The 24,049-nt window shown below is 46.0% G+C and overlaps 1 protein-coding gene across 2 annotated transcripts in view; it reads left to right on the top strand.

Moving 5' to 3' along the window:
• The window catches only part of EDARADD (EDAR associated death domain), an 86,529-nt gene that overhangs the window by 51,382 nt on the left and 11,098 nt on the right, over nt 1-24,049 (top strand). For both annotated transcript variants that reach the window (XM_001099801.5, XM_015126982.3), the window contains exon 5: nt 18,084-18,129. In XM_001099801.5, coding sequence (XP_001099801.3) covers nt 18,084-18,129 — 46 coding nt within the window. The remainder of the gene's footprint in view (nt 1-18,083; nt 18,130-24,049) is intronic.

Below are 24,049 nucleotides of genomic sequence, written 5' to 3'. Positions count from 1 at the left end.
TGGATCATTGTGCTTTATCATTCATTCTGGCTATATCTGTTATACTTACATCTTTTCCTATGTATTCTGTTTGGTTCTACTTCCCATCCGGGATGTGGCTGCATATGCTTACCTAGCCTTTGCTAAGTCACAAAGTCTTAGATGTGATAGGTACTCATTATATGTTTAAAACTGTTAATAGTAACAGCAAGCTAGGGCTACCAAATTCTTTCTGTTACATGATTACTTTTCCATTATAAAAGTAACAGGCAGCTGGGCGCGGTGGCTCACGCCTGTAATCCTAATACTTTGGGAGGCCAAGGCGGGTGGATGCCTGAGCTCAGGAGTTCAAGACCTGCCTGGCCAACATGGCGAAACCCTGTCTCTACTAAAAATACAAAAATTATCTGGGCGTAGTAGTGGGCACCTGTAATCCCAGCTACTGGGGGGGCTGAGGCACGAGAATCCCTTGAACCCAGGAGGCAGAGGTTGCAGTGAGCCGAGATTACGCCACTTCACTCCAGCCTGGGTGACAGAACGAGACTCTGTCTCAAAAAAAAAAAAAAAAAAAAACAACAACAAAGTAATAGGCTTATTAAAAGATGATGAATGACGAGGGCCCGGTGTGGTGGTACACGTCTGTAGTCCCAGCTACTCGGGTGGCTGAGGATAAAGGATCACTTAAGCCTAGGCATATGATCGTGCCACTGCACTCCTGCCTGGGTCACAGAGGAAGACTCTGTCTCTAAAATAATAACAATAATAATAAAGACAATGAAGGAAGTATGATTTTCTCTTTTTTCCCTTGCATGGGTATAATTTTTTTTGTATAGTTATGGTCACACTGTATAGACAATGGAATGTCTTGCTTTCTTTACTTACTACAGTATCATAAACGTTTTGTATAAAGAGTTAATTTGATGTGATCAAAAGAATAATCATTATAATTAAAAATGTTAAGGCCAAGTGCCGTTCTAAGGACAGCCCCATTTTTAAAAAAAATTTTTTTTATTTTTTGAGACAGAGTCTTGCTGGAGTGCAGTGGTGCAATCTCAGCTCACTGCAACCTCTGTCTCCCAGGTTCAAGCGATTCTCCTGCCTCAGCCTCCTGAGTAGCTGGGATTACAGGCGCCCACCACCACACCCGGCTAATTTTTGTGTTTTTAGTAGAGATGGAGTTTCACCATGTCGGCCAGGTTGGTCTCTAACTCCTGACCTCCAGTGATCCACCAGCCTCAGCCTCCCGAAGTGCTGGGATTACAGGCATGAGCCACTACACCCAGGCTAACTCACATAGTTTTCAAAATGATCCTATGCAGGATGTACCATTATTATGCTCACTTTACACATCGAGATCCAGAGAGGTTAAATATTTGTTGACGGTCATAGAGTACTGAGCGCTGATACTACTATCTTGACTCTACCATCCTGATTCTATCACCATGGCCACTGCACAGTCACCTCATATGGGCCGTGCACTCCCAGCTGAATTTTTGCACCTACCCCTAGCAGCCAACTCCAGCTCTTCCTCTCCCAGGGGTACATAATGCAAGTCTTGACTCTACTACTCAGTACTGTGTGACTGGAAACATGGTGATAAAATCTACTATCTTGATTCTATCGCCATGGCCTCTGGACCTAGATGGACCTTCTCAGTCCCTAGCTTTGCTACTTTGCTGTGTCACCTGGAGCTGGTTCCCTAACCCCTCTCAGTCAGCTTTCTCCTTGGTAAAATGGACATCATAATACTCATCTCCTAGCACACAGTAAGTGCTCAATAAATTTCTGGTTAATGTTATATTTACATGAAATGAACTCAGTGGATTATTTGTCAACAAGTTCAAAACTTTCTTTCCTTCTTTCTTTTTCTTTCTTTCTTTCTTTCTTTCTTTATTTTTCTTTCTTTCTCTTTCCTTCTTTCTTTCCTTTCTTTCCGTCTTTCCTTCTTTCCTTCTTTTCTTTTCTTTTTTTTCTTTTCTTTTTTCTTTTCTTTTTCTTTTCTTTTCTTCTCTTCTCTTTTCTTTTCTTTTATTTTCTTTTCTTTTCTTTTCTTTTCTTTTCTTTTCTTTTCTTTTCTTTTCTTTTCTTTCCTTTTCTTTCTGGAAACAGAGTCTTGCTATGTCACCCAGACTGGAGTACAGTGGCACAGTCTTGGCTCACTGCAACCTCTGCCTCCCGGGTTCAAGGAGTTCTCCTGGCCCAGCCTCCCGAGTAGCTGGGACTACAGGTGCCCACCACCATGTCCGGCTAATTTTTGTATTTTTAGTAGAGATGGGGTTTCACCATGTTGCCCAGGCTGGTTTTGAACTCCTGACCTCAATGATCTGCCTGCCTTAGCCTACCAAAGTGCTGAGATTACAGGCATGAGCCACCACACCCGGCTCAAAGCTTCTTTCCTCACCTTCAGCACAGGCCTGATCTGGAATTTGGAGGCCTAAAAGTTAGGCGGTTGAACCTGGCTCTCTCCCTCCTCCCCAGAGATGAGAATTTGGCCACTGCACAATTACCTGAAATGGGCAGTGCACTCCCAGCTGAATTTTTACACCTCCCCCCAGCAGCCAACCCCAGCTCCTTCTCTCCCAGGAGTACACCTTGCACCTCTTACCTGAGCAGGTAAGAGGCCTTTGTGCTTTCCAGAAGGCCCTGGTGCATGTGACCCATAGAAAACATGCCCCACGGTGCCATCATCCAGGGCGGCTCCAGCTAGCATCTCGCTTCCTCAGGCCCACAGGTTAGGTCTTCCAGTGGTTGAAAGGTTGGGCCTGTGAGTATCTACAGTCCACAGGAATCCAGTTGGGGAGTGAGAGGCTGGTCCCCACCCCTGCTGATAAGCAGCCCCTCGTGGTGATCTTGAAGCCCCCATCACTTGGCTTGGATGGGGCAGAGAGCAGTCCCGTTTCTCCTTGTGAGCAGAGGGAGGACAGCGGCCCCAGCTTTCACTTCTTCCGTGAATTTCTTCTAAGAAATCTCTTTCTCTTATTGATACGGTTTGGCTCTGTGTCCCCACCCAAGTCTCCTCTTGAATTGTAATCCGCATGTGTCTGGGGAGGGAGCTGGTGGGAGGTGATTGGATCATGGGGGTGGTTATCCCCATGCTGTTCTCACAATAGTGAGTGAGTTCTCACGAAATCTGATGGTTTAAAAGTGTGTGGCCGGTCCCCCCACCTCTCTCTTTCTTGCTGCCATGTAAGACGTGCCCTGCTTCCCCTTCACCTTCTATTGTGACTGTAAGTTTCTTGAGGCCTCCCCAGCCATGTGGAACTGTGAGTTAATTAAACCTCTTTTCTTTTTTTTATTTTTATTTTTTTTGAGACGGAGTCTCGCTCTTTCGCCCGGGCTGGAGTGCTGTGGCCGGATCTCAGCTCACTGCAAGCTCTGCCTCCCGGGTTTACTCCATTCTCCTGCCTCAGCCTCCCGAGTAGCTGGGACTACAGGTGCCCGCCACCTCACCCGGCTAGTTTTTTGTATTTTTTAGTGGAGACGGGGTTTCACCGTGTTAGCCAGGACGGTCTCGATCTCCTGACCTCGTGATCCGCCCGTCTCGGCCTCCCAAAGTGCTGGGATTACAGGCTTGAGCCACCGCGCCCGGCCAATTACCCAGTCTCAGGCAGCTCTTTATAGCAGTGTGAAAATGGACTAATAGACTTCTATAAGCTGAAGGTGGGGCTTGGGGCAAGGGTCATACCACCACATTTGGCCCACCCTTAGCTGGTCTTTTGGGGTTTATCTGGCACCTCTCTGTGGAACATGTACATACCACTGTCCTCACTTGGGCCCAATCAAAACTCCTGTGACACTGAAGACATCCCATCTCACATCCTCCTATAGGATGTCCTGTTACACTCTCTGCCGTACAGCTAATAAGAGTTTCTTTCTGTCTATTATGGGACCTGGAGATTGTTTCAACTATTTCACTGTTTTTTTTTTTTTTTTTTTTTTTTTGAGACGGAGTCTCGCTCTGTCACCCAGGCTGGAGTGCAGTGGCGCGATCTCGGCTCACTGCAAGCTCCGCCTCCTGGGTTTACGCCATTCTCCTGCCTCAGCCTCCTGAGTAGCTGGGACTACAGGCGCCCGCCACTGCGCCCGGCTAATTTTTTGTATTTTTAGTAGAGACGGGGTTTCACCGTGGTCTCGATCTCCTGACCTTGTGATCCGCCCGCCTCGGCCTCCCAAAGTGCTGGGATTACAGGCGTGAGCCACCGCGCCCGGCCAATTTCACTGTTCTAAATGCTGCTTTGGTGAATGTCACAATGTGAGTACCTGCCCCCTACCCCCACGTAAAGCTGTGTCTTTCCTACAACTATCCGGATGTCTACATTTGCAGACTAGACCTAAGGCCGATTGCCAGTTCATTCTTCCACTAAGCAAACCAGAGGCACTCCAAGTCCCTTCCTAGTGATAAATGCCACCAAATAAAAGAAATGATGCTGTTTTGTCTGTTGAAAATGATGCTGTTTTATCTGTTTAGAGCCTAGCAGTAACTACAGTCTTGTGCTGCATAATAACTTGACTGTCAACAACAGACCATGTGTTCGACAGTGGTCCCTTGAGATTCTTTTTTTTTTTTGAGATGGAGTCTCGCTGTCAGCCAGGCTGGAATGCAGTGACGTTGTCTCAGCTCACTTCAGCCTCCTCCTCCCGGGTTCAAGCGATTCTCCTGTCTCAGCCTCCCAAGTAGCTGGGATTACAGGCGCACACCACCATGCCAAGACTAATTATTGTATTTCTAGTAGGGATGGAGTTTCGACATGTTGGCCAGGTTGGTCTCTAACTCCTGACCTTATGATCCCACCCGCCTCAGCCTCCCAACGTGTTGGGATTACAGGTGTGAGTCACTGCGCCTAGCCAAGATTCTAATACCATTCTAGTGCCTCTTCTGTGTTTAGATATGTACTTACCATTGTGTTACAGTTGCCTACAGTATTCAAGTCAGTAACATGCTGCACAGGTTTGTAGCCTAGGAACGATAGGCTTTACCACCCAGCCTAGGTGTGTAGTGGGCTACACCATCTAGGTTTGTGTAAGTGCACTCTATGATGTTCACACAATGACATCACCTGAGGACGCATTTCTTAGAACATATCCCCATTGTTAGGTGACACATGACTGTAATTGATTTCTTTGATATCTACCAAGTCTCTCAACAATTTAAGTTCTGCATTATGTCATACAGAATAAATGGGGAACTATCTTAGTTAATGATTGATGCTAATGTAGCCACCCAATAAATAGTGACTGGTTTTGCATCTTGTTTCCTCATCGAAGAAACAGAAATCAAGCAGTTCTCCTGCCTCAGCCTCCCAGGTTCAAGCAATTCTCCTGCCTCAGCCTCCTGAGTAGCTGGAACTACAGGCATGTGCCACCACACCTGGCTAATTTTTTGCATTCTTTTAGTAGAGACAGGGTTTCACCCTGTTAGCCAAGATGGTCTTGATCTCCTGACCTTGTGATCTGCCTGCCTTGGCCTCCCAAAGTACTGGGATTATAGGCGTGAGCCACCGCTCCTGGCCCAGAGTTTGTATCTTAAGTGGGACACACCCCTTTGTCTTTGACCCCTCACACACCACCTACACCTTCCTTTTAGAGGGCTGGATTCCTCCTTCCTCCTAGCCCCCATGCACACTCTGTCATTCAGAGACCAGGGCCCCATCTATTGTGCTTTATTTCCTAGGCTTGGTGCCATCCAGAACTAGAGCAGGGGGATGACTCAGCATTGCTAATCTTGACAATTTAGAAAGTGAGCCTGGGGCCCAGCTGCCCAGTTTGACAACTTGGCATCTTAAAGCTGAAGGGAACCTTAGAAGTCACGTAGTTCAGCCTCCTTGCTTTACAGATGAGGGAGCCTGGGACCGTGGATGAGCAGCAGAGTTGGCACCGGGACCTGGCCCAGCACCCCTGCCAGGTGCCCAGAGTGTCTGAGTTGGTAGCAGTTGTTACCACCTGCTGCCGGGCCTCTTGCCTTGCCTAACTCGAGGGAGATTTAGACTTTTCCACAGTTCTAAATGGTACCCATCTGGCAGAATGGTGCAGATAAAAGCTACTGGGAGATGGAAGGGTTGCTCCTTTCCTTAAATTGGATGGAGAGGCTGGGCGCGGTGGTCACGCCTGTAATCCCAGCGTTTTGGGAGGCCAAGGCGGGCGGATCACGAGGTGAGGAGTTCGAGAGCAACTTGGCCAGTATGGTGAAACCCCATCTCTACTAAAAATGCAAAAATTCGCCGGGCATGGTGGTGTGTGCCTGCAGTCCCAGCTACTTGGGAGGCCGAGGCAGAAGAATCGCTTAAACCTACGAGGCAGAGGTTGCAGTGAGCTGAGATTGTGCCACTGCACTCCAGCCTGGGTGACAGAGCAAGGCTCTGTCTTTAAAAAAAAAAACAAAAAAAAACTGGATGGAGAGGCAGTGGGCAGAATCCCATCCAACAACTTCATTGGCTTGGCAGGGCAACCAGCTCACCAGATTCTCTGCAGACCCCAAGTCATTACCTACAGTAAAATAACAGGGAATGGACCCGACCAGCACTTGCTGGAGATGATATCTGGTGTGAGTCAGCCCGGCAGGCCCCTACCTGCTTCTCATGATATGTAGGAATCCTTTCAAGCTCCGACAAGATCTGTTTAATAGACTGGAGAGTCCTTAGTTCCTTCCTCTAAGGGAAAATCTGATCGTTCTGGTTTGCTTGGTAACTCTTTACTTTATCCCTGATGGGAAGTTTATAGAACGGGGGGGAAACCAGGGCTATTAGATGAAACTATAAAACTGCCTAGAGCACATACTTGGTGTTTTTAACACTGATGAGAGGGACTCACTTCAGCCTTGCAGCTATTGCATTCCAGTCCAAACTAACGGCAGGTTCCCAAAACAGGCGGTGAAAGGGTTCCTGTTGCAGAGCTGTCTGGACATTTAAAGAAGGGAGAGGAAATCTCAAGGGGTCAGTTGCACTGGAATAGAAATCGCCTCTTCTTTTTTTTGAGATGGAGTCTTGCTCTGACATCCAGGCTGGAGAGCAGTGGCACTATCTCGGCTCACTGCAACCTCCGCCTCCTGGGTTCAAGTGATTCTCCTGCCTCAGCCTCCCAAGTAGCTGGGACTACAGACATGTGCCGCGACATCTGGCTATTTTTTTAAACTTTTAGTAGAGACAGGGTTTCACCATTTTAGCCAGGATGGTCTCGATCTGCTAATCTTGTGATTTGCCCGCCTCGGCCTCCCAAAACGACAGGGATTACAGGTGTGAGCCACTGCTCCTGGCCGCCTGGTCTTATTTTTAGAGTCTTGCTCTGTCACCCAGGCTGGAGTGCAGTGGCGTGATCTCCGCTCACTGCAATCTCCATCTCCTGGGTTCAAGGGAGAAATCACTTGTTCTGTTCTGTGAACAAAAGCATCGCGGATCTCTCTTGGCCTCACACTCCTCCATCTCCCTGTTTTCTCTGTTCTTCATTTACCTACCTTCCCAGCAGTCTGTAGAGCTGGCCACTCACTCATCTCTAGTAAGGTGATCGAGGGTCCTGTGTTAGAATAACTCACTGACCACTAGAAAGTTAAAAATAAGTGAGTAATGCTGGGAGAACTTGGCTGGGGTCTTTAAAAACTGTAGAACTTCTCTTTCTGTCTTTAGATAACTGTAAACAATTTTGTCCAAAACAGATAATCATCTGATTCTACCTCCCATTGGTATTTACCTTCCTCGGCATGTGGCTTCTCACTTTCTCTAGACTGAACTTCTTTATCCCAGACTGTGACCTTGCCATGACCTTCCTCCCACGTGTGCCTGTGCCACCAAGGGAATGGCCATGCCTCAGATCATGCCACCGCTGGGAACAAACCCTCTATCTGTGACTCTGAAGTTCCCTCTCTGACCCCAGCTTTCCTCTTTTCTTTCTTCCCCTTCCCCCCCTCCCCCTCACTCCCTCTGCACCTGTGTTTAGCTGTCACACTCCCCACTCATCCCTGTACAGCCGCTGGAGACGCAGCCCTGCAGCCCTCCTCTGGCCTCACTGACCCAGCCCGATGCCCTGGTCAAACATTTTGGCAATGCTCCTGGTGATTTTTAATGGAACCTGCCTTGCCAAGCCCTAGGCTTGGGTGAACCAGGGCCACCTGCATTCTTTGTTTTTGATTGCTGGAAAAAAATCATGAAATGTCAACTGTTGTTCTTATTTTTCCCACTGCCAATTCCTACTACCCAACCTCAGCCATCATTTCAAGGCCTTGAGTATTTTTTTTCTATAGTGAAACCTCCCCAAAATGCTATTTTTTTAAAAAAAGAAAAACCATAGTACTCTGCTTTGATGTGGTCTGTTAATACTTATGGGCTTTGACTTATTTCTGCTTTTAGACCCGGACAAAATAAAATATTTGTGGTAAAACATACTCAAGTTTACTGGGCATGGGGGCTCACGCCTGTAATCCCAGCACTTTGGGAGGCTGGAGTAGGCAGATCACTTGAGCCCAGGAGTTTGAGGCCAGCCTGGGCAACATGGTGAAACACCATCTCTACAAAAATACAAAAAGTATCTGGGCATTGTGGTGTATGCCTGTAGTCACAGTTACTCGGGAGACTGAGGTAGGAGGATGGCTTGAGCTCTGGAGGCAGAGGTAATAGTGAGCCGAGATCATGCCACTGAACTCCAGCCTAAGCAACAGAGCCAGACTCTTTCTCTGTCTCTAAAAAAAAAAAAAAAAAAAAAGAAAGAAAGAAAGAAAAAAAACAGACCAGGTGCAGTGGCTCATGCTTGTAATCCCAGCACTTTGGGAGGCTGAGGTGGGCAGACCACGAGGTCAGGAGATCGAGACCATCCTGGCCAACATGGTGAAACCCCGTCTCTACTAAAAATACAAAAATTAGCCAGGCGTCGTAGCGCATGCCTGTAGTCTCAGCTACTCAGGAGGCTGAGGCAGGAGAATGGCTTAAACCCGAGAGGCGGAGGCTGCAGTGAGCCAAGATCGCGCCACTGCACTCCAGCATGGGTGACAGAGACTCTGTGCCCCACCAAAAAAAAAAAAAAAATTCAGGCCAAAGGGCAAAAATGCTTGCTTTTTAGCACTTAGTACTTATTTCCCCAAGAAGAGCAGGAGAGAAGTTTATTAATAATTAAACTGGACAGTTCTTTAACAGCTCTAATTAATTGATTCAGTGGCTCCTCTTCTCATTACCTTGCAGTGCTCCACTGACTGCAATGCCTTTGAACTTTACGGGCAGGTTGGAATTTCACTTAGACATTCGGATGGTGTGGGTGTCAGGGTGCAGCTCTCACACACAGTTGAGAGTGTAAATTGATACAACTTTACGGAAAATTGTTTAGCAGTACCCACTCACACTCCTGTCTAGCAGTCTCACTTTAAGGACTTGATCCTACAGAACTCATTACATGGTGCAAGGTACACAGTATGGCATTCAAAATAGAGAAGAGCTGCGGGTAACTCCCATGCCCATTGGCAGGCACTGGTTGAATAAATTATGGTGCATTGATGCTGTGGGATATTTTTAAACCATTAAAAAGAAGACAAAGCCTTGGCCTTAAGAAATATATCTGATGTATTGTTAAGCAGATAAAGCAAGTTGTGGATCAATGTGATATGGGGCCTAAAAAAATATTTCTCCATATATGTGAACATGGCCATGACTAAGGAATCAGGAAGGAAGTGCCCAGATTGTAACCAGTAATGTGCAGTGAGTGAGATGGGATTGAGAGACATGATAATAGATTGAGAGAGAAAGTTTTTCCTATCTCTTTTTGATTTCTAATGAGACAGCATGATTTTGAGTAATTTTTACTTTTTGGGTGTTTTTGGTACTTTTTCTTTTTCTTTCTTTTTTTTTTTTTTTTTGAGATGGAGTTTCACTCTTGTTGCCCAGGCTGGAGTGCAATGGCCTGGTCTCAGCTCACTGCAACCTCCGCTTCCCAGGTTCAAGAGATTCTCCTGCCTCAGCCTCCCGGGTAGCTGGGATTACAGGTGTCCACCACCATGCCCGGCTAATTTTTATATTTTTAATAGAGACAAGGTTTCACTGTTTTGGTTAGGCTGGTCTCGAACTCCTGAGCTCAGGCAATCTGCCCGCATCGGCCTCCTAAAGTGCTGGGATTATAGCCGTGAGCCACCACGCCCAGCTGGTATTTTTTCAAATCAAAGAAAAAATAATAGAGTAAATCATCCAAAACTTTAGATGGTATTTAGACTCAGTAAACTTTTCATATATGACAGATGAAGCCAAATGGTCTTTCTGTGCGGTCAGCTAGCACACAATTGTGCACCCAAGGAAAATTATAGACTGAGCCAGGGAGTCTGTGGGTGCATTTCCTCAGCACTCAGCCTTCCCTTTGCCTGTGTTCTAGCATTACTTCTGTCCTACAGCCTGGGTTTTGTGAATGAAATAGATAGGTGCGAAAACTCCCTGCCTCTCTGTAATATCCAGAGCCCCATGCTCTACTTGTATTCGCATGTACAAACCGTAATCTCCTGTAAAATACTCTGTGATATTTCTGAATAATAATCAACTCTACATCCTACACAGGGAAAACCCCTTTATCTTTCATCTTTGAAACCATAGCAAAGGTATGAAATTACACCTGAGCTTGCCCGGCCTCAAAGTCCCGGAACGGTTATGTCTTTGACCCCCCACTTCAACTCCAGAAGAAGCAGGTCTTCCTTGTAATTGGATAGAAAACTCATTGCAGAGAAGAAGGACCTACAGGTCCAGAAACCCACAGGCTTGCTCTCATCCAAGCAAAGCACTGTAGCATTTATTTTACACTTTCACTCTTCCTTATTTAGCTCTTTTTTTTTTTTAGACAGAGTTTCACTGTTGTCACCCAGGCTGGAGCAATGGTGCGATCTCGGCTCACTGCAACCTCTGCCTCCTGGGTTCAAGCAATTCTCCTCCCTCAGCCTCCTGAGTAGCTGGGATTACAGGCTCCCGCCACCACACCCAGCTAATTTTTTGTATTTTTAGCAGAGATGGGGTTTTAGCCAGACTAGTCTCCTGACCTTAGGTGATCCTCCTGTCTCAGCCTCCCAAAGTGCTGGGATTACAGGCACCTGCCACCATGTCGAGCTAATTTTTGTGTTTTTAGTAAAGATGGGGTTTCACCATGTTGGCTAGGCTGGTCTTAAACTCCTGACCTCAGGTGATCCGCCTACCTCGGCCTCCCAAAGTGCTGGGATTACAGGCATGAGCCACCGTGCCCAGCCTGAGAAAGTTTTGAACAGTCTAAATCCATATGCTGTGAATCCTGTTACCATCACACACCTAGGCATTTAAAATCAGATTTTCAAGGCCATGTACTGAAATATTTTCTGCAAGCAGAGAGATCAAACTTGAGCATTGTTATTCTTGTAGTGGTTTCATAGTTCGAGGTCTTAGATTTAAGTCTTCCATTGATTTTGATTTGATTTTTGTATATGGAGAGGGATAGGGGTCTAGTTTCACTCCTTTGCATATGGATATCCAGTTTTCCCAGCACCATTTATTGAAGAGACTATCTTTTCCCCAGAGTATGCTCTTGGCACCTTTGTCAAAAGTGAGTTCCCTGTAGGTGTATGGGTTTGTTTCTGGGTTCTCTATTCTGTCCCATTGGTCTAAGTGTTTGTTTTTATGCTACTACCGTACTGGTTACTATAGCTCTGCAGTATAACTTGAAATCAGGTAATGTGATTCCAAAGAAGCTAGTTAAGTAATTGAGCTGAACTGGTGCCTCAAGTCATAAGCGTGCGGAGCGTTTCTTCTCAGGTTCTCTGCCTATAATTTAGTTTGCCACACCAGATGAAGAGTGACTACTTGGTCTTGGTGTTCGTGGTGGTTTCCATTCAGACTTTGGTCATACCAGGTGAACCAGCCTGGGCCACGCTTTCCCATTCAGTTATCCTCCCCATAGTTTGCAAAGTAGCACAGATGAATGCTTTATGAGTTAACCAAACTAGACAGTCCTGAAGAGCATGTTTCACAGAAAACTAGCCCCTATTGGACCAGTGCGGGCTGTAAGAGAACAAGGTTTCAACTTACTGAGTTTTAAAGATCTAATTGGCTTTTAATAACGATTCATGAACCAGGCACCATAGTCTGCAAAATAGACAAGGTTTCTGCTGGGCACTGCAGTACAGTTGGTTTTTGGAAGGTGGCTTGAGCAGGAGCAAGGAAACAGCACAGTGCCGAGAGTGGATTGGTTAACATCAGGGGACTTCGGGTGACTTTCCTTCTATGGGTTAAACAAAGGGGACTTCCCTAGCATGTCAGTTCATGACTGGCCCCCTTTTGATTAGTTGCTGTGAATCTCCTGGGTTTTTTTTGTTTGTTTGTTTGGTTTGGTTTGGTTTGGTTCTTTTGGGGAAAACTGGCCGGTTTTTAGAGTCAGCTATTATTTCTCTCTCCTGATATCAGGTCAGATCTTAGGAATACACAGCTGAGGTTTTGGGTTGCTGATGTGGAACCTTAGTGCGAGTGACTCCATTTTGGGTTGGTCTATTGGGGTCTCAGTGCAGGAGCTCAGTCCAAATCAGTAGCCTCTCCTTGTTTTTATTTGACTTCTCCATCAACCTATTAGTGTCTCTGGTCACATCAGTCCATTCCCACGTGGGCTGCACTTTCAGCTGGGAGCTGGGAGCTTTTCCCAAGTGTGCCCTGGGCCTTGGGGTTTCTGTTGCTTGGAGCCTGATATTAAATCTCAGTTGTAAATAGTTAGAGGCAACTGTTCCTTAGTACCCAGAGCTTTCAGCTCCCTGAGCAGAAATGGGACTGACTGTCAGTTTATAAAATAACCAAGGTGTGAAATTCATGGAACTTAGCCAACTTTCTGTTCAAAGAATTCTTGGCAGCAGTTAATACATTTTGCCCAAATATAAGATAATTCTCTTGTTCTTACAATGAGAAGGTTTTACAAAATGGGGGTTTTCTTTAGTTTACTTGAATATAAAACATAGGTGTTTGACTCTGCAACACCTTAACATTTCTTAAGGAGATATTTAAAACAACCCATGTCCAGGCCTCACACCACGCCAATTAAATAAGTGAGAAGTTCTTCCCAGCCAGTGTTAAGAAAAATTAACATCAAGTTTTAGGAAGGTAGACTGACTATGCAAATGCATACCTATATGATTTAAGTTATTACATTAATTTACACACACATATTTAAAATCAGAGATTAATCTAATTTAGAGATGCCACATTTTTTTCCCGTCTCTCCTGTCTCATAAATGTGATTCACACGGCATTTCTCTATCCTTGGAATAGTGTTTGTTTCGTGTCACTCTGGCACAGGGCTCTACAGAGTATGTCGAGCATGTCGCCTTCCTTACTGCCCACATCGTTTAAGAGAACACATTTTAAACATTTTTTATTGTGGTAAAATACACATAACTTAAAAGTTAACGACTTTAACCGTTTTTAACTCTGTCACCCAGGCTGGAGTGCAGTGGCAAGATCTCGGTTCACTGCAACCTCCACCTTCCAGGTTCAAGTGATTCTCCTGCCTCAGCCTTCCAAGAAGCTGGGATTACAGGTGCATACCACCATGCCCGGCTTATTTTGTATTTTTAGTGGAGATGGGGTTTCACCATGTTAGCCAGGCTGGTCTCGAACTCCCGACCTCAGGTGATCCGCCCGCCTCGCCTCCCCAGTGCTGGGATTATAGGCGTGAGCCACCGCGCCTGACCCATTTTAACAATTTTTAAGTGCACAGCTCAGTGGCATTAAGTATATTCACGGTGTTGCGCAACCATCACCACCGTCCATCTCCAGAACTTTTCTGTCTTTCCAAACTGAAATTCTATATGCATTGAACGGTAACTCCCCATTCCCCGTTTCTGCTTCCTATCCCCTGACATGGAGGCTGGGCCAACGGATATCTCACCTCCCTCCAGGTTTCTCCAGATTTGCCCCCGTTTTTCTCCCTCTTTGTCCTATCTCCAAAGAAATGGTGTCTTTTCATCATCAAGGTCCATCCCTTGCTCCTTGAATACACTCCAGGCCCAGTGGAACAGGCATGCTGTGGGGGTGCATGGACAGGGTGCCTGGGGAACGCCCAGGGCACAGAACCCAGACTGGGGGTTTGGAGAAGGTGTCCTAGCGGAAGTGATGTCTAAGCTGAGGCTCTACAGATAAGAGAAATTAAGCAGATGACAGGGCTGGGGAGGGTGGCATTTCAGGCCTACACAACCACACGCATGTTCTTCAGCCATCTCCATGGCCTCACTGCCTACCTGGTATCAGCCAGCCACCACTCTGCTAGAACGGCTTTCAAAATTGCTGCTCGTCTCCTCCTCACCAAGTCTTGTCTTCACTTGGTGCTCAGAGTCCATCCCTTTCTGCAAGTTTTTTTTTTTTTTTTTTGGAGACGGAGTCTCACTCAGTCACCTGGGTTGGAGTGCTGCAATCGCTTTTTTTTTTTTTTTGAGACAGAGTCTTGCTCTGTTACTCAGGCTGGAATGCAGTGGCGTGATCTTGGTTCACTGCAACCTCCGCCTCCCAGGTTCAGGTGATTCTCCTGCCTCACCCTCCCGAGTAGCTGGGATCACAGGCACTCACCACCACATCCAGCTAATTTTTGTATTTTTAATAGAGCCGCGGTTTCACCATGTTGGCCACGCTTGTCTCAAACTCCTGACCTCAGGCGATTGGCCTGCCTCGGCCTCCCAAAGTGCTGGAATTACAGGCATGAGCCACCGTGCCTGGCCGTTTGCTGCAACTTTTGATACTGCTTCCCCTGCTTTTCTTCCCCTCTCTAACCTCCTTTCTCTGCTGTCCTTTCGTTCCTTCCTCTGCCACTGACGTGTCCTTCTCAGGTCCTTCTCGAGGTTGTGACCTCACAGCTGTCTTTTCACTTCCAGTCATTTCTTTCGTAATCACTTTGACATCCTTATTTTCATCTCCTGCCCTGGCCTCTCCCAGGGACCAGGACCATGCTTTCAGCTCCTATGGGTATCTCAAGTTTGTTGTGTGTGAGCCTGCCCTTGTCTTCTCTGTCACCTCTTCACAGCTTGCTCTGCATTTCACCTCCTTTCCTGTTTTTCCCAGTGATCGCATCTCTACAGCGGCTCTCGCTTCATCCCCTTCTCTCCTGGAGGAGTGATGCGGAGTCTCATTAATCCTTGCTCATGTCATTCTTCCCCCTTCTCTGTCCGTCGCCTCCACATGTTCTGTTCCCCCACGCGTCCTACACTGTAGCCCGACAGGTATTTCCTGCGCTGGTCTTAGACACCTGTGAGGATGCCCTGCTTCAGACAAGAGCCCCTCAGTGACTCCCTGTTGTCTGGAATGACGTCCAGCTCCTTGGACAGGCCCCAGTCTATTCACCTGTCTTACCCCCTTCTTTTTGTTTTGTTTGTTTTTCTTAACTTCCAGCCTGATTTCTGAATCATCTCCCTCTTGCCCCTCTCATGGTCTTTGCTTAAGATTAGATGTTTCTTCCTCTCAAGTCCCCACTGCCCGGATTTCAGCAGGGTCCGTCTCAAACATGTCTGTCTCCAAGAGACTGCCTCTGATTTTTTTCATCAGAAGACACCTTTCCTCTCTGACTTCATCTGTACCCCTCTCCTGGAATTCACTATCTCGTGCCTTGCATTTTAGTTGTTTAAGTGGTCTCCATTTCCCAGCATATCTTGAGGTCAAGGGTTCAGGTCCTTTTATCTTTGTGCATTGCAGTATGGGGGCTTTTACATATTAGCTGCTCAATAAATAGGTGTTGAATAAAGGCATGTGTATGCTTTCATTAAGACTACAAAACCCACAAAAATCAGTGGTTTCCCTATTTCACTCTTAGAAAACAAACCCACAACATAGCGCAACCTGATAATCAGAGCTAAGAACAAAGATCATGCATATTAATCTAAATTCTATCGTTATCAACTTTCACAAGTAATTCATATTCCCTGTCTGCATCATGGGGATGATTCTGGCCAGACACTGACCTTGGTAAAATTTTCTCTCGATTATGAGAAATCAAGTCAAATATGCCAAGTAACATAGTTTCTACTTAGAGTCAAGTTCATGTTTTAGCAGGAACCTCAAATACCACAAAATCTGTCAAGTTCTAACATTTGTATCTCTCGAGAGTACCTGAAGTTCCTGCTTCTGTTTCCTCAGCCCAGGTTTCCAATTCAGTGAGCAGAACCGTGACTGTGTTGATAAAAGAGTCCACATACCTGCCCGATCCTGCAGGAGTGATGCAGATGCGAAAAGGCAGGTCTCCACATGACCTGCGGAGTAATGACTAGTGTCCCTAAAGTCGTGGGGCTTCTGGGGTTAGCCTTGAAATAAAACAAAAGGTTGCATAGAGAGAGATTTCTATCTGCTCAGAGACTCACTATAATTCTCTCTTTCCATCTCTGTCTCTTCATCTGTTTCTCTCTTTCTCTCTCACACTCTCTCTCTGATACACACACACACACACACACACTCCTGAGTAAGGGAAATGTGAGAAGAAAGTACGACTTCACCTAAATGAAAAGAAATTGTATGAATTATGGTAAGCAAGTTGGTTTTTAGTTCCAGCAAAGATAAGAAATATTTAGATGACTTAGGAGAAAAGTCTAGCTGGTAACACATGGGAATGTGCCTGTGTGGAAAAAAAAAAAGTCTAGGTTTGTGGTTAGGTTAAGGTATGTACACGGCGGAGACATGGGGATGGATGAGCTTGGGATGAGGCAAAAGGCTCCTCTGAGAAGATTAAGAGAGAAAGATTGTTTAAAATGTTTAAAACACACCAGGCACAGTGACTCACGCCTGTAATCCCAGCACTTTGCGAGGCTGAGGCGGGCAGATCACGAGGTCAGGAGATGGAGACCATCCTGGCCAACATGGTGAAACCCCATCTCTACAAAAATACAAAAATTAGCTGAGTGTGGTGGCGCATGCCTGTAATCCCAGCTACTCAGGAGGCTGGGGCAGGAGAATGACTTGAACCTGGGAGGCAGAGATTGCAGTGAGCCGAGATTGCTCCAGTGCACTCCAGCCTGGTGACAGAGCGAGACTCCATCTCAAAAAAAAAAAAAAATGCTTAAAACACATTGACACCACGGATTTAGCACATCTTGACAGGTGAAACTCTCAGACCCAAGAAAGTAGAGGCACGTTAGAGCTGAGCTAATCCCACAGCTACCTCAGTACACAAACGGGGGATCTGAGACCCTCACTGGCACTGTGCCTGAGGTTCTAAAGCCCAGGGCTTCTGACTGGCCTCTTGTGCTGCTTCAGTACTGTGGATGGGGGTGGAGTGGGGGGTGGCATTAGCTGATAAGAAAGATTTGGTTGTAGAAAGATGGAGTTAACATAAACGAAGGTATACTGGGACCGGTCTCCTCTGCTGACTTCATGGGAAGCACACACACACACACACACACACACACACACCCCTCCAAGATCAGAGTAAATCCCTCACATCCCTGTAGCATGGTCCTGATTATAAAAATGGAACCCCAGTCAGAAGGGCAGAAACACGATTGTCTCTCAAGAGATTTGGACACCACTTTTTCATAGTTGGTTTTAGCTGCTTTGCGATATATACTGAAATAAATAGAAAAGGGAAAGAATTGTAACCTGGATCGACAGACAAGCCCTGACAGACAAAAAGCAGATAAGAAATAATATAAGGAAGATAACCCATAATGTAAAATAAAAATAGCACATTGTTGCTTGCATTGATACCCTTTTTTTTTTCTTTCTTTGAGATCTTGCTATCTTTCAGGCTGAAGTACAGTGGCTCAGTCATAGCTCACTGCAGCCTCCAACTCCTGGGCTCAAGCGATCCTCCCATCTCAGCCACCCAAGTAGCTGGGGCTGCAGGCACAAACTATGGTGTCCAGCTGATAATTTTTAAAAATAGGGACACTAGGGCATTTAGCAAGTTTGAGTGTCTGCTGTGTATCAAGCACTGTTCTGGGCACTGGGACAGCACAGGGAGCAAATAAACAAAAGTCCCTGCACTCAAGGTGCTCATATTCTAGAGGCAGATGCTGGGTTCACCTCCCATTAAAATACCATTCTCAAGATTCATTCCCTCCACCCACCCCAGCCCCTAGGGTTTTAGTGGAAATTTAAGTAAGTTGGAAGATGGATAATATCTCCATTCACATTTGGATATGATTTTAATGAAGGTTGCTTTTTGGTTTTTAGGGAGAAGAAAATGGCTTTCCAGATAGCACTGGAGATCCCCTTCCAGGTAAATGATTTATTCTAAAAAATATCTGGGCCAATAGCTAGTATGACTGAATTAAAGATAATTGGAGGCCGGGGTCGGTGACTCACACCTGTAATTCCAGCACTTTGGGAGGCCGAGGTGGGTGAATCACCTGAGGTCATGAGTTCAAGACCAGCTGGCCAACATGGTGAAACCCCGTCTCTACCAAAAATACAAAAATTAGCTGGGCGTGGTGGCAGGCGCCTGTAATCCCAGCTACTTGGGAGGCTGAGGCAGGAGAATCGCTTGAACCCAGGAGGCGGAGGTTGCAGTGAGCCGAGATCGCGCCATTGCACTCCAGCCTGGACAACAGAGTGAAACTCCATCTCAAAAAATTAAAATAAAATAAAATAAAATAAAAGTAATTTGAGACTATGTTTATCATTAACTTAAAAATCTGTACTGCAGAATAGAGCAACTTTCTACTTGCGGCAAACTGCAGGGAAAGCCCTATCTTACAAGACTTCACAAAAGCCTTCAAAGAGTATGTTCTCTGCACTACCCTTCCTTTGCATGTGAGGGGCATGGCAGGGTTCTGAATAGGGCAGGTGTAGGATCCGGCCAGTCGGGACTGAACGGATTCTCCTTCCCTCTGAGTTCTAAGAGCCATAGCATTGGTGGAGAACGTGCTGTTTGTTGCTTGGTGGAAGGGACCAGAAGCCAGCTGGGTCATCTCTCTCTGTGTGTCTTGGCTACTTGGGTAGCCAAAGGAGCCCTCCTGACATTAGGCCAGGTGTTAGTCCTGCTTCTCTTCTGCTTTCAGTGTGTTTAAGCAAAGAAACATTAAAGTTTATTTTCCCCCCTCCCCTTTTTTAATCATAAGACAGACATTTTTGCAATGTTTAAATTTCTCATTAATTAATCAGAAGGGACAGGGAGTGAGGGAGTAAGCATTAAAATAAGCTAGCAAATGGCCAGGTGTGGTGGCTCACACCTGTAATCCCGGCACTTTGGGAGGCCAAGGTGGGCAGATCACTTGAGACCAGGAGTTCGAGACCAGCATGGCCAACATGGCGAAACTCCATCTCTACTAAAAATACAAAAATTAGCCAGGCATGGTGACAGGCACCTATAATCTGAGCTACTCAGGAGGCTCAGGCAGGAGACTTGCTCGAACCCGGGAGGCAAAGATTGCAGTGAGCTGAGGTCACACCACTGCATTCCAGCCTGAGCGACAGAGCAAGACTCCATCTCAAAAAAAATGCTAGTAAAATAATAATAATAAAAAGACCTCACCAACATTTTCTACATCTTGTAAAGCATACATTGACTGACTGGAGTCACCAGAGTTTTGTTTATTTCTTTCTTAAGCAGGGTGGGGAACCCACAGAGCCCTCAGGGGCAGCTGTCATCAGCCCAGGTAACCAAGCTGAGAAACCAGAACATGCAGTGCATACTCAACTTTTTTTCCCCTTAGAAACATGATATTAGAAAATACACCAATACCAGCATGTGAGCAGCAGTTCTCTCTGGAAGGTGCAGTTCTAGGTGATTTCTTTTTCATTCCATAGATTTTTTGTTTTGTTTTGTTTTGAGATGGAGTTTCACACTCTTGTCACCCAGGCTTGAGTGCAATGGTGAGCCACCGCGCCTGTCAAATTTTTGTAATTTTAGTAGAGATGGGGTTTCACCATGTTGGCCAGGCTGTTCTCAAACTCCTGACCTCAGGTGATCCAACCGCCTCGGCCTCCCAAAGTGCTGGGATTACAGGCATGAGCCACCATGCCTGGTGAATTTTTATTTTCTTTCCACTATCCTGTATTTCTGAAATTTCTAACATGAGCTGGTATCGGAAACGGCCCTCCGCATTTAATCTGTGTATACAAATGTGTATGTAACAAATGATCACATGTCGGTAAGTATACCTTGCTGCATGGTAAATAACCAAGGAAATTTCTAAAAGGTTAACTGTGGTTGGCCTGGGTAATGGGAGCATTAATTTTTTCCATATGCTCATCTGAATTTTCAGGTTTGCCATGACAAGCACATATTTATTTTCTAATTTAAAAAATCTATGTTTAAACTCTTTAAAGACTAACACCCCACACACTAATGTGGCACGTTAACTAAAATAAAAATGAGTACAGAAATTTGTTTAGAAATATTTATAAACCCTTTAAGGACTCTTCTGAATGATAGTCATTATTACTTAGTAGATTAATTTTAATCAGGCTTCTGGTCATCTTCAAACATTTTTTACTTGTGTCAGAATGAACCACCAGAGTGTTGTTTGTTTGTTTGTTTTTTGAGATGGAGTTTCACTCTTGTTGCCCAGGCTGGAGTGCAATGGCATGGCCTCCACATCCTGGGTTCAAGCAATTCTCCTGCCTCAGTCTCCCAAGTAGCTGGGATTACAGGCATGTGCCACCACACCCGGATAATTTTCTATTTTTAATAGAGACGGAGTTTCACCATGGTTGGTCAAGCTGGACTCAAACTCCTGACCTCAGGTGATCCACCCGCCTCAGCCTCCCAAAGTGCTGGGATTACCGGCCTCAGTCACCACGCCCAGCCCAACCTGGGTCTTTTTGTATGTGAGAGTTTGCTTCTTTTTCTCACGTGCTTTCTCTACTCCAGTTTTATTCGATGACACAATTGAGGCCCAGCATGATTTACTTGCCTGGATCCACCCAACCTGTCAGTTAGACTTCCCAGTGCTGCTGCCAACTTAATGTCTCCTTAAAAGGATGCTTTAGAGAAAACGAAATCACGTTGTTCTTCCCCTTTGGTTAAGAGATCAAACGCCCACCAAAAGCCCTTGGGTCAGTTTCTTAGTAGGTAAAAATAATTCTTCATCACTTTCCGAAAACTGCTAATATATAACTCTTATGATGAATAATGTGGGGTGTGTGTGTGTGTTTGTGTGTGCCCCAAGTTCCAATGATTTATCAAAGCCAGAAACTGGTAATTTAACTATGTTTATTTCCAACCACATTGGAAACCACACACAGAAAAAAAAAAAAAAAAAAAAGCATGATTATACCCCCTTAATAACCATTACTGCAGAAGGATGTGACTCTACTTCAACATTTGTTGGTATTTTGCAGCCTCCAAATCTGATCATGTATAACCACCTGGGATAGAGTTATTTATTTATTTATTTATTTGAGACAGAGTCTCGGTCTGTCACCCAGGCTGGAGTGCAGTGGCACGATCTCGGCTCACTGCAAGCTTCGTCTTCTGGTTCATGCCATTCTCCTGCCTCAGCCTCCTGAGTAGCTGGGACTACAGATACCCACCACCATGCCCGGCTAATTTTTTGTATTTTTAATAGAAATGGGGTTTCACCGTGTTAGCCAGGATGGTCTCGATCTCCTGACCTCGGGATCTGCCCGCGTGGGCCTCCCAAAGTGCTGGGACTACAGGCGTGAGCCGCCGCGCCCGGCCGGGATAGAGTTATTTTATTTCAGAACCACAGTACTTAGCTATCTCTGAAGTTGCCAATATAAAATGTTTACTCTCTAATGGTTTTGAACGAACTCAAGACCTGGTTATCCCGGGGAGCATCCTTACAAATGACCTGAGAGCTAACAGTCCTCTTGCAGCAGTGGAGGGAGACGCTGCCGTAGCAGTCACTCTCCAAAAGCCAGAGGGTGCAAGATGAAAGGGCACCTTCCTGCAGGGAGGCACATTAAGTCAGTCTGTGATCCGCTGCCAACATCCTGACTGGAGCCATTTCTACTCCTAACTAATCATGACGTGTGTGCATTGTGAATCTTGTTCCAATTCACAATTAACTGTTAATTGACCCATATTTTATAACCTGCCAGCCACGAACTTATGAGTTAGATACAGACACTACCAGTCACTTATTTTTTTTAACAGTTGTTTTAAATGACATTAATGAGCGTGCTTGATTCCTGAACTCTTCTTTACAGTATAATTTTAAAACATTTGAGTGAGAAACGATGGAGAGGCGGAGGGTGGGGGGAGAAATGTCCCATGGAAAACCACTTATTAGGTTGTGAGTGTGGAGAAGCACTGCGTATCCGAGAACTCTTAATCATCAACAGACATGGCGTCTCACAAAGAGAGGTGGGTGTAATTCCAAAACCTAATTTTGGCAGGCACTTCTGACTAAGTACTTAATCTGGAGATGTCTTCAAGGCCGGTGGAGGTTTTCAGTCCTAGCTGCACATTAGAAGTCCCAAGGGAGCTTTAAAAAATTCCCGTGTCCTCCCTGCATCCCAGACTAATTAATCAGGATCTCCAAGGGTGGGACCACACATCAGGGTTTTGTAAATTTCCCTGGGGGATTGGTAGGGTGGGGGGTTGGGGGGGGTCCATCCTATGACCAAGGTTGGGAACCACTGCTTTTTAAAAGACTGTTGGTTTGGTTTTTTGTTTTGTTTTGTTTTGTTTTGTTTGAGACGGGTTCTTGCTCTGTCGCCCAGGCTGGAGTGCAGTGGCGCGATCTCAGCTCACTGCAGCCTCCACCTCCTGGGCTCAAGCGATTATCCTGAAAAAGGCTGTTGGTTATTAATGCTTCCCCACAGCTATGCTATTCATTGTTGCATGCTTCTTACCGTGTGCTAGGATGGGGGCTTTAAAGGATTACCTCATCTAATCCTCACAACCACCGTGTGAGAGAGGTGTCATTATCCCTGTTCGGAGAGTGAGACGGGGGCTTAGCAAGCTCAGTAACCTGTCCAAGTTCCGCATCTGTGCGGGGTTAGCTGCCTCCAAAGCTCATGCCGTTAATCTCCATGGTACACAGTGTCCTCTCCATAGCAGTCTTGCAGCTGCCTGGTTAACACCAAAAACGCTTGCGTCAGCTGGTTTAAAAACTTCTAGATAGAGAACTCTTCTTGGGCTGCTAAGAAGCCTAATTTCTCATTTGATTTTTTTCTTGAACTGTCACACTCCTCATTCGTTTGATGTATCCATCAGATATTTATTGGGCACCTGCTGTGTGCCTGGTGTGCAGCAGTGACACCAGACATCCAAAGACCTTTTCCTCTTAGAGCTTATATTCTAGTTGGGAGAGACAGACAATCAACACAGAATCAGTAAGTCATTTTATATGGTGGTAGGTGCCTTGAGGAAGATAAGCCAGGTTAATGGGATTAAGCCTGGTAGGGGGAGGGTGCCATTTAGCTCGGAAGGGGCAGTGAGACCCGAACAATGCAAAGGACCCGGCCCGTGGAGATCTAAGACAGGAGGATGCCAGGGACAGGAAGTTGCTGGGGCAAACGCCCTGAGGCTGGACTGAGCTCAGTGTTCTAGGATGGGTGTGGGCAGTGAGGAGCAGCAGAGGAGGTGCGCTGAGAGATGGCCTGGGGCCTCTTTATTCCCCTGCCTCCTTCAAAAAATAAAACTAGCCGGATGTGGTGGCTCACACCTGTAATCCCAACAATTTGGGAAGCTGAGGTGGGTGGATTGCTTGAGTCCAGGAGTTCAAGACCAGCCTGGGCAACATAGTGAGACCCCTGTTTCTACCAAAAATATAAGAAAATTAGCTGGGCCTGGTGTTGTGCACCTGTGGTCCCAGCTACTCAGGAGGCTGAACCCGGGAGGTGGAGGCTGCAGTGAGCCATGATTGTGCCACTGTACTCCAGCCTGGGTGACAGAGTGAGACTCTGTCTCTAAATAAATAAATAAATCTAAAACCTAATATCTTGGAGTGCAGTAGCACGATCATGGCTCACTGCAGCTTCAATCTCCTGGGCTAAGCAAGCTTCCCCTTCAGCCTCCTGAGTAGCTGGGACTATAGGCGTGCACCACCACACCTGACGAATCAAAACCGAACATCTTTAAAGAACATTGGCATAAGACTTGGCAAAAATGGCATCTTGTCCCTCATCTCATTTAGTCGAAGAGATACAGGCAATACTGCCATCTCCATTTTATAGATGAGGAGATGAGGAGTCTGACATTCCTAGAGGTTCAATGCCCTGAGACA

This window comes from Macaca mulatta, chromosome 1 (assembly GCF_049350105.2).
Source record: "Macaca mulatta isolate MMU2019108-1 chromosome 1, T2T-MMU8v2.0, whole genome shotgun sequence".
Lineage (NCBI taxonomy): Eukaryota > Metazoa > Chordata > Mammalia > Primates > Cercopithecidae > Macaca > Macaca mulatta.
The sequence above is the reverse complement of the archived record's forward strand: the minus strand, read 5'-3'. Positions and strand labels throughout refer to the sequence as shown.